Source organism: Gigantopelta aegis, chromosome 3 (genome assembly GCF_016097555.1).
Source record: "Gigantopelta aegis isolate Gae_Host chromosome 3, Gae_host_genome, whole genome shotgun sequence".
NCBI lineage: Eukaryota > Metazoa > Mollusca > Gastropoda > Neomphalida > Peltospiridae > Gigantopelta > Gigantopelta aegis.
The window spans coordinates 3,804,532-3,816,362 of NC_054701.1; the positions used below are offsets into that span (position 1 = coordinate 3,804,532).

Sequence of the window (11,831 nt, forward strand, 5' to 3'; positions counted from 1 at the left end):
AAGTGTCGATCATTGACGGTATATGGACAACAAAGTCTTGAATATTCTTCATCTCACTATCTCCAGATTCTGCTTTTTAGGCTCCTACAACACTATACACTCAAATACACGATTATGTCAGATGCCAAACCGAAATACATAGTCAAAACATTGAAATTACACAAGGAGTAATTATTGTCAAGACTGTGGCTTCAAGTATTTAGCCTATTGAGGATTCTGAATGTTTGCTCCTACCGGAATGCATGGGCCGCAGAAACGGACTGGTATACTGATTGGATGGAAAACAAGAGAAGAACCTTCAATGCTGGATAAGTACGACTGTGGAACCCTTGCTGGATCTATGGAGATGGGAAAGTAGTGACTGCCAGATGGGTGAAGAACAAATCCAGGAAGATACAAGTTGATGTTGGAATCAGACGCTGGTTGTGCTTGACCTCCAGCTGATTTGACGCTGCTGTGCAGGGCGCTTTGATTATAGCTGCCATCGCTGGAACTGGGATAAGCCGTCGATCCATGACTGTAGCTGAACAGCATTTTTTTCAGTATTCTTTGTCTCGCCGTCTGCAGATTATGCTCCTCGTGGGAACTGCTCGAGGATGTGTCACTTTGCTGGACCTTCTGCGCTTGTTGTGCGAAACGCTGAGTGATGTTGTATTTGAACTTGTAGGTGCCTTGTCCAGAGCAGCTAGATGAATTGGATATTTTGTAATTTGCGTAAAACTCCTGTGCTGTGCTAGAGGTCAACTGCACGCTTTCTGTTTGGCACTTTCTCAAAGGGAGGCTCATGGACGAAAACGCCGAATCCATGTTTGTAAAGCCACTGTCGGAGTTTATATAGTTGTCGTTTGAAATGTTCCCATCTGCAGATGATGGCGATAACGAATCGGAAGAGCCACGGCTAGTCATTCTAGTTGGGTATGACAAAGTGCCGTTGTAATCAACATCTTCCTTTATCCTTCTCCCTGTAACAAAATAACACCAAGTTATAAATACTACTATGTTTGATTATTAGTGGTTCATATTATTTAATGAAGAATTATACTAAACATAAAAAAACTAGTGCAAAAGGCTACATACATAAAAGGTGCAGATCATCTAGTCACCCCTAGATAAATTGTGCACGAAATAATAAGAAATTTAGCCTTAATTAGGAAAACATTCAATACAAGTAAAATAGAGTGTAATTGCTACTTCACAAAATTAAGGGTAAATACCCTCTGGAGCAATTTAAGGTTGTTCAGTCTTCCTCTTCCTTCTGTAGAACAAACCTATCACTGAATATAATGAAACGGTATTGCACTGTACATGCACTGTCTACTAGATATTACTAATACGGCATCAGCACTTCGTGTGTGGACAAATATAAAGTATCAGTCATATTTGAATATCCTTGTATTTAAATTGTAATTTGAACATTTCCAAAGGAAACATATTACAAAGTGTTGTTCTGATTCAACATCATAGTCTTAATATAAAGAGAAATTACAATCGAGGGTAGTTCGATCATACTAACTAAAGTGAACAGGATTCACTTACATGACCTGCATCACCTTAAAGACTATTTTGAATATATGGACGCTTCAACCATTGGAGTAGAATAACTAACTTATCTTTTTTTTGCGAATGGATTCATTTCTTTTTATTATCATACATCCGAGGATTTTAGTTTGTAATAAATGTTCAGCTTACCAGTAGGTAGGAACTTCTTGGCGGCTTTGCCGAGATACTCCATCATGCAGACACAGACTTGGTCCGACATGTTGTTGTCCTCGTTCTCGACAAGGAAGCGCATGACCTCGTCCTGGCACTCCTTGAAGCCCATGTAGAACTTGGAGATGCAACACGGTTTGGCATTCTCACCCAGGGGAGTCAGACACATAGGGTCTTGACCTTTCTCAAATTCTGAAAACAAGACATTGTTCATTATGTTTTGTGCTGGTCAGTTTAGTATCGATTTGTTTCAGGTAGAACCATGCCGATTGAATTGATAGAACTGACAGTTCTTCTTTTATTCATTTATCTGTTTAATGTAATGATTGTCATAGATAATCAGCATGTTTGGTTCTATTTGTTAAACTTGTTATTATTTATCGTAAAGCTTATTAATTTAATTTAATTTATTTAGTTTGCAACTGAATGGTTTCTGAAAATAATAACACAGTAGCTGAAAATGTTAAACATATGATAAAAGACTACATCTATTTTGGGTTGTAGTCCCTAAGCATCTGTTTTAAGACACTACAGCGCTGTCTGTAAAAATAACTTAAATGCATGATATAATGAATGAATAAGAAAATATACATCTTATAGTTTCAGACTGAATCATCATCAAGTACTCACCATTTTTCTCAACATCTGTTTGAAGACTCTTGATTAACTTTATTGCCATTTCAATGATTTCAGTTTTTTCAATACGTCCTTGGCTCTAAAAAGAGTATAAAGATATATAGGTTGAATATTGAGAATCTAAAGACAAATATCTGTTACGTGATCTGCTGTGCATATCTTCCGAGTATCACCTTGTGCTTGCATGTTATATAAGGGGAAATACATAAATGTCAATGTTTAGTTCCTTCTTACATTGTTCAATATTTACAGGAGTCTGAATGAGTACGGTAGGTCAGATATAATTTTATTTTATTGTTCATATTACAATATTTATTTAGTGATAAAAAAATTATATTAAATACTAGTTAGATATTGAGTAATTTTTATAACATTAGTAACATCTTACACTGGTGTGTAATATATTACACTATTTAATTAGTGATACAAAAATGATATTAAATAATCATGTATCATTTTGAGTGGGCTTTTATTTTTGTTTAATACACATCTTAAATTATGAATATTTAAAGTTTTTAAAGTTAAAAATAAATTATATAAATCTAAATTAATAAAACTAATATGTCGTTTTATCTAAAAATGTTTCTCATTGTTTAGAAGCTCCCTGTATTGAGTATAAAAATAATTATGATGCAATATAGAACTATAACAAAAACAACTGTTGATAAATTAAGTCAAATATTATTTTAATAGTCATTTTAAAAGTAATTCTTGATTTATGCTCCTTCTGACCTAAATTATCACCAGACTCCCCTGTTCCTCAATAATGTTACCTGTTTCGAATAGTGACTCGGCATCAGTTTGTTCAGATCGGCCAAGCAGTTGTTCATTCGATCTCGTCGCCGTTTTTCAGTGATGCGATGGGATGTTGCATCCTATAAAAACATAGAATGAATTTAAAAATTAAATTTGTTTTAAGGATGCCAGCTTATTAACAAAATAAAGGACACGTATCAACACACTTAAATGATTTATACTGGAGTTGAACAAACAGCTCCTTTCGAAATGGGTCAAATCCAAAAGTAGTTTTTGGTTGTGGACAAATTGTCTTAAGTTCATCAGTGGACGAAATATACAGTGGACGAATCATGCGCAACCCAAACACGGATGCTGTTTATGGGTTACACCATTATTGCAGACAAACAATGGTGTAGTAAAATATCTAGCGGACGAATTCTCCAAATGTATTTATTTTGTGTGTAGACGAATTGCCTCGAGTTCATAAGCGGACAAACGTTTTGGTGAATGAAATGTACAGTGAACAATTCATTTTTAACCCGTCTATGAATGCTACATAAGTGTGAAGAAATCGTCCATGGACGTAATGTACACATAATGCCATTTAAGGATCAATCCATTATGGCATCCAATCATTGGTGTGAAGAAATCGTCCATGGACGTAATGTACACATAATGCCATTTAAGGATCAATCCATTATGGCATCCAATCATTGGTGCGAGGAAATCGTCCATGGACGTAATGTACACATAATGCCATTTAAGGATCAATCCATTATGATGTACAATCATTGGTGTGAGCAACAGCTAATGGACAAATTGGCCAAAAGTAATTTTTGGTTGTGGATTAATTGTTTCGAGTTGTCAGTAAACGAATTCATGGGTGAAGGAATTGTCCGTCAACTAAGTGACCAATGGAAGGATGCCTAATAAAAAGAATCAGTGGTATGGGAAAAATCTAATGGACGAATATATATATCGTCGTGTATTGGCCATTTAGAAAATAATGTTTATATAGTTAAAATAACGAACAGAAAAAGCGGTATTATACTTGGAATCAACTTATGTTATCTTTTATTTGCGCTTCCCACAGGCAGGATAGCACAAACCATGGCCTTTGTTGAACCAGTTATGGATCACTGGTCGGTGCAAGTGGTTTACACCTACCCATTGAGCCTTGCGGAGCACTCACTCAGGGTGTGGAGTCTCGACTGGGATCCGAACCCAGTACCTACCAGCTTGTAGATCGATGGCCTAACCACGACGCCGGTCACCTTTCAATGAATGCAAATAATTATGATTTGGCGACCATCTTGGATCAAGTCATCTATATGCTGAACTAATCTTATTTGCATGGTATGCTTTGATACTGTGTCGCATTTATAGCAGGAAATAATGGTCGTCACAGATAGCCAACATATTTTTGTTTTGCCATTCAGCATCCACAAATTAAGTTAAAATTCTATGTTGGACCAAATCGAAGAATAATGCCTGCATATGTTACATTCCTTGGAAATAGGTTCGGACTACACAGACAGACGCACTGAAAGTCATTGGGTAAATATTAAATTAGCAAAACCGGCCTCCATGGTGTCGTGGTTAAGCCATCGGACATAAGGCTGGTAGGTACAGAGTTCGCAACCCGGTACCGGCTCCCACTCAGAGCGCGTTTTAACGTCTCAATAGGTAGGTGTAAGGCCACTACACCCTCTTCTCTCTCACTAAAAGCTAACAATTAGCAACTAACCCACCGCCCTGGACAGACAGCCCAGCTAGCTGAGTTGTGTGTCCAGGACAGCGTGCTTGAATCTTAATTGGATGTAAGCACGAAAATAATCTGAAATAAAAATAATTAGCAAAGAGCAATAAAAATAGCAACAAGCAATTAGCAATCAGCAATACGCAAGTGGAAATACGCAAATAGCAACGAGCCCTTTGCCATACTATAGGCCAAATGTTAATTATGTTGGCAAATAATGAATTCAAATGCTGTCAAATTCAAAGACGGTTGACTATAAGCCCACCTCGATCCCGCGCTTTTAAGTTGCTTAAATCGTCTTAATAAATATTCAATACGAATTAGACTTACCCTAATATTTTTTCCTTTCTTGTCATCCGTTTGTTGAGTAGAAATTGCAAAGCTCAAATTCCTGAAGAATAAAATCAAATGTATTAGATATTAATACTCCGGTTCTGAATAATAATAATAATAATAATAATAATAACTACATCCAAAATATTTTCATTTTGCTTCTTAAACTTTATATTATTGGAACATCCAATAAATAAATAATAATATAAAATAATAATAATAATAATTACATCCAAAGTAATAATAAAAATAATAACATCCAAAATATTTTCATTTTGCTACTTAAACTTTCTATTATTGTAACATCCAAGAAAGATTCCCTACAGGGTGAAGTGACGTTACTTTTTGGATCACTTTATTAAAGGCGCAGACTCTTAGTTTCAGCCCGTGAAAATTTAGTTAATTTACAAACCTGCAATACATATGTTGGTAATGTTATAACAAGAGACGTCTAAGATGTTTAAATGGGGAATTGTCGTCTAAAATAGATTAGAGCTTGCCTCGACAACCATTACTTCTCAGACGAACGTGCGTTTTCAGAATGATGAAAAAATGCATTTCGGGGTATTACAAAAATCTGGATGACCAGAACCACTTCAGGTCTATGAAAAGGAATATTCTAAATAATAAAATGTAAGTCTGTCTATTTTACATTATAAAACAATCGGCTTTAATAGTACAGAATACGTCGTAGTGTTTATAAACTGGGGCCTGTCACTTTAAAAACCTCAAACAAATATGACAGTGTGATTAATATCACTATGTTACATATATGCTTGAACATATAAACCGAATACACGCAATGTATTACAGCAGGATAAAGTGATATATGAAAACCGAATTTTGTAATATATGATATTAACATTAAAACTAGAATTAAAGAGAAAGTACCAAAAAAAAAGACAAAGAAGGATAGCATGAATTTAAAGGTCAGCTTTCGAAATAGAACGTAGTAAATTTTGTTTTGTAATGTCTTGGTTCCAGGAATCTGGACCTAGGTGCTCAATATTCATCATATTCTTTAAACTGATATTTTTACTCCGACTCCGAAATAAATAACTTGTAGTAAATGCCATTGTATCAACATAGTTTCCCCTGTGGGAAGGACTATAAATGTACTCACTGCTCGGACTGCGAATCGCTTCCATCTTGCTTGAAACGTTTTGCGAGCGGCTCGTCCGTGTCCATCTCATAACCGACAGGTCGTGTGTACTGCATGATGAGATGATGCCTCAAACACTATTTTCTATGTTCACTTAAACACAGGAAAGCTTTCAACTGACTTCTCCGTGGCCCGAACCGTCTTATATAGTACAACATATATGGCACTGCACGTGCTAACTGACGTCATATGTTTAATATTCATGAGCTTCCTTTTAAAGAAGTCACCTGGACAGGAGCGTGACTGTCAAGAAAAAGCTACGGCCTAATCACGTGGTAAAACGCTGGCTTGTTCATATGGGTAGTACCTACGTAGGTATCCTTGGAACGTAAACATGTTTACCTGTGGGTGGTGTGGTTATGGGATTGGTGTCGAGAAGAGATCTGTGCCATCACCGGATGTATTCATTCGTCTTAAGACATATATTTTCAATCTTTAAGAGAGCCAAATAGCGTCATCTAAAATATGGTAACAAATCGCGTTTGAATGAATGAATGAATGAATGTTTAACGACACCCCAGCACGAAAAATACATCGGCTATTGGGTGTCAAACTATGGTAATGCAAATAAATAAAGTGATGATCAACATCAATATAAAAATTCAAGACTTAAACAAAAACAGTGTAAAGAACTGTGCAAAAACACAAATATCACAGAATTTTACGGATACTGAATTTTACTCCAAACTTCAATTTTGTGCTGTATTGGCCATTCTCAAAGAGAATGTTACACCCCTGCACCACGGTGAGGTTACAGCACACGCAGGGGAAATCGCGTTTGATGTCATTCATAGACAACGCCCTAAACAGCCCTCCCCTTATTTTTTAAATATCCTTTCTAGGTGTCTGGTTACTAGACCACAAATAATTATGTTTAAATAGTATCTGATTATTAGAAAACACATAACTATGTTTCATTAGTATCACTGTCATAGCTACAATAGAGGCGGATTCAGAACGTTATAAAGGGGACCCAACATTTTAACAATAGCACATTTTTCTTTATAGAAGGTAAAGCATGTGTCAGCAACTCGAAAAGATTTATTTGGACAAAGAAATGCGATGGAATCATTTCGATTCCATCCAGAATTAGTTTTACAATTTTTACGTGGTACCGACTTTTACTCTAAATTTTAATTTGATCTATCTGTGCTATTTGTATTTTTGCTGTTTTATTTTACACTCGAATTTTTATATTGATGTTGATCATCACTTTATTTGTTTGCATTACCATAGTTTGTATTTGTCGTGCTGGGGTGTCGTTAAACATTCATTCATTCATTTATCGAAGGCAAAAAAGCCAAGCTTCCTAACGGAGAAAAATATCTTGAGAATTTTGACGTCAGGAAAATTTAGCATCGGTTTGCTGGTATTATTTTGGGAACATTTTGTGTGATAACAATTTGTCAATCATATCTGTATATACACGTTCCAGACTCCTCTGTATATGCACGTGCAATGCAGACAGACCAGGTGTGTGTGTCCAGGACAGCGTGTTTGATCTTAAAATGTGGATGGATTTCATGGAGTTTGAAAACATCACAAAGTGGCTATAACTTTGGTTAGTCTTAGATACAATACGTTGATGATTATGTTTGTACAGAACCTTGAAATGAAGGAAAACCAGATCAGATTTTGCATGTAGCGAAACTACGAAAGAAAATACAGTATGCATATACGGTAGTCGCTTAAGAAGCAACAATGCTATGAGAAAAGAACAAGAAGAGATAAGATAGGAAAGCAGAGTTACAAATAGGAGGGTTGATTTAGAGAGAAAGCAGAAAGTAGCTGACAGATGGTAGCAGGAACTCTATTTGGTAAAACAAATTCCTAATATTCCCGTGTTCCTCGTAATGTTCTGCATTTTGAAGGACGTAATGTTGAAATTATCCGCAAGGTTAGATCCAAGGAACCTATTAGATTGTGTCGACGAGCTGAATCAATATCTAATCCTGATGCTAGTAATTCCTCGCAGACCAGTCTAAAGTATGCTATGTTCAACATCGGAGATAAAGCAGGTAGAGTTATCTTCCATTCCAGTGTTGCCATTTTCGCATGAACCATCCATAGGCGTACGGGTTCCCATTTTGGTAGGGTGCAAGCTGGCTTTTGCCAGAATGAAAAGAAAACGTCAGAATCTGGATAACAACATTTATTCATATTAGCATTAATACCAAATACCTACACAGGGTTGTAAACGGATCGCTACGCATTTTCACATGGATTACATCTACTTTTGAGGGTAGAATAACATACAATAGAATAGATGTTTAACGACACCCCAATACGAAAAATACATCGGCTATTGGGTGTCAAACGGTAAATGCAAACAAATAAAGTGATGATCAACAGCAATATAAAAAATCAAGAGGCATATAAAAACACGGTGTAAAGAACTGAGTAAAACGTACAAGTATCACAGATAGGTAATATTAAAATTTAGAAGAAAGTCAATATCACGTAAATATTATAATAAACATTTTGGATGGAATCGAAGTGATTCCAACACATTTCGTTATCCAAATATATCTGTTCAAGTTTCTTTAACAGGAGTACACTTCACCCAAATGTGGCATACCGTCAGAGTACACTGACAGTGGTCACACTGAGGTGAAGGATCTTTCTTCAAGATAAATGAATGGGTCAAGTAGATATGACCGATGCGAGCATGAAACAAGACTATTTCATTCTTCCTGTACTGCCCATAGGATGACTGCCACTCTACCAATATTGGCTTGATAGCATTAAATTATTTATTAGTAAAACAACAAAATCATTCAACCAACGTTTTAACAGTTTGCAATCCGATTCTTCCATTTAAAAAACTAATTTTACACAAGTAAAAACATTTATGGGCAATTTGTACGATGTTTCCTGGGTTGATTTAACAGTGTGATGGAATAAAACGCCAGTAGGCAGGTGGAGGCGTACGTTGGTGCCAAAACGAGTTACAACAATATTTTTTTTAATCTTCTGGTTGAACAGGTTTGAAACGGGAACAAAAATTTGCTGGGAAACAGATAGGCATAAAGCAGTTTCCTTTAGGTGTGTGTTTCAGGCACCATCAAGGGATGCATTGCCCCAATGGAAGTAGATGCAGCCCGACCCTCAAATAAATCATTTCAGGGCTCAGTTGACCAGGCAACATTTCGAATTGGGATGGGTACCCGAAACACTCAGTCCCCAGTTGCAACTGGGAAAGTTAGTTGAAACTAGTACCTTTCCAGCTACTCCAGTTAAGTACCACGACTCAGGTTCTGGTTGTCAGGCTATAATGTAGTATTCAAGGAGTTTCTGTTAAAGGGTTTTGCATTTGGTTTTGATGTGGGTTCTTTTTCGCCACATCAGACAAAACATTCTCAGTCATCTGAGCAGAATAAGGAACTTATAGATAGCAAAATGGAAAAAAGAATTATCGGCAGGTAGATTTGTTGGGCCTTTCAGTGAACCCCCTTTTAATAATTTTTTGGTGTCTCCTCTTGGTTTGGTTGAGAAGAAGACTCAAGATACTTTCCGTATGATTCATAATCTTTCTACCCCAAAGGGATATTCTATCAATGATGGTATTGGCCCAGACAGTTCATGTGTTACTTATTCGTCAATTCAAGATGCCATTCGTTTTATCAAATCATTGGAAAAATGTTGTTTTATGGCTAAGACCGACATTGCGAATGCCTTTAGGTTATTACCTATCAGACCAGCTCAACACCACTTGTTCGGTTTTCAATGGAAGGAATTCTATTATTATGACAGAAACCTACCAATGGATCGTAGCTCTAGTTGTCAATTGTTTGAGAAATTTAGTTCCAGTTTAGAATGGATATTAAAAAATAGGTTAGGGATTAACGAGGTCATGCATTACTTAGATGATTTTTTAAATTTTGAATAAGTGCCATAATAAGTATTCTGAAAAGTTGGCACGATTGGAGAGGACTTTTAATGATATCGGTATCCCTATTGCTAAAGAAAAAACTTGTTCTGCAGTGGTTATGTCTTTTTTAGGATATGAATTAGACTGAAAAAATGGAAGTCCGCTTACCTGTTAATAAATTAGATAAGTGCCAACATATTATCTCAAAGCATTTAACAAAAGAAAAAATTACATTACGAGAACTGCAGTCAATAATAGGGACACTTAACTTTGCATGTGCAGTTATTATTCCAGGCAGGGCCTTTTAAGACGAATCATTAACCTGACAATTGGTGTCAAGCAGCCAAACCATCATATTAGAATTTCTCAATCAATGAGAGAGGACTTGAGAATGTGGTGCTCCTTCCTACGAAATTACAATGGGAAATCTTTATTTTTAGAGGATAGATGGTTAACTTCTGAAACTTTAAAATTCTACACTGATGCCAGTTCATCTATAGGCTATGGTGCAGTCATGGGGTCAAGTGGGTTTTCTGGAATATAGAATGAAGAATGGAAGCTTCAGGGAATTACTCTATTGGAGCTTTACCCAATAGTTTTGGCAGAAAGAATTTGGGCACAAGTCTTGCCAACAAGTGTATATATTTCCATACAGACAATAAAGCATTAGTATTATATTAAAGAAGCAAACGTATGGAGTTCAACATTCTATTTAAATCTCGTCGTGTATGGTTTGTCCAACCAACAGGCCGACGCTCTCTCCAGACAGAGAATCGAACAAATGAATGAATGAATGAATGAATGTTTAACGACACCCCAGCACGAAAAATACATCGGCTATTGGGTGTCAAACTATGATAAGGCACACAAATAAGGTGATGATCAACATCAATATAAAAATTCAAGATTTAAATAAAAAACAGTGTAAAGAACTGTGCACAAATACAAATATCACAGATAGATACTGACTTTTACTCAAAATTTCAATTTGTGCTGTATTGGCCATTCTCAAAGAGAATGTTACACCCCTGCACCACGGTGAGGTTATGTTCAAGCAAATGACACCGCAGGCAGATCAGTATCCGGTTCACATTCCTCCACTTCCAACCTTGCAAGAGTAAAGGAACAATTATCTGGTTTGTTACAAGGGATTTTGACCAGGGATTCAGTCCATTGCTACCAACGGGCTTTTAATTTGTATCGCATATTCGCTGGAGATTTATCGCTTTCAATTAACCTGCCTCTGTCAGTCACACACATTGCATTATTCATAGCATTTTTGAATTCAAGGAATTATGCTGCAGCAACTATAGCAACTTACATATCTGCCATAGCATTTGTACATTATCTACAAAGGCTCCCGGATCCGTCTTCGTCATTTTAATACAAAAATTATTACAGGTCTGTCGAAAAATTTGTACCATTTCAGATACGCGTTTACCGATAACAAAAGATATACTTCATAAATTATTACAGGCTGTTTATATGACTTCTCCTTTCATATACTTTCAGACAATGTTTCGGGCCATGTTTGCTCTAGCATTTTATACTTTTCTTCGGATTGGCGAAATTAGTCAGTAGTAGTTGTGATACAAATGTCCTGCATTTAGCAAATATTTCAT

General features: G+C 36.2%; 1 protein-coding gene across 1 annotated transcript; it reads right to left on the reverse strand.

Moving 5' to 3' along the window:
* Positions 1 to 204: 204 nt before the first annotated feature.
* LOC121367244 lies at positions 205 to 6,394 on the reverse strand. Its single transcript, XM_041491356.1, has 6 exons — positions 6,300 to 6,394; positions 5,174 to 5,234; positions 3,120 to 3,221; positions 2,341 to 2,425; positions 1,690 to 1,902; positions 205 to 962 (listed from the first exon to the last, which is right to left on the reverse strand). The coding sequence occupies exons 1-6, from the start codon at positions 6,392 to 6,394 to the stop codon at positions 205 to 207; spliced, it is 1,314 nt and encodes a 437-aa protein (XP_041347290.1).
* Positions 6,395 to 11,831: the final 5,437 nt, after the last annotated feature.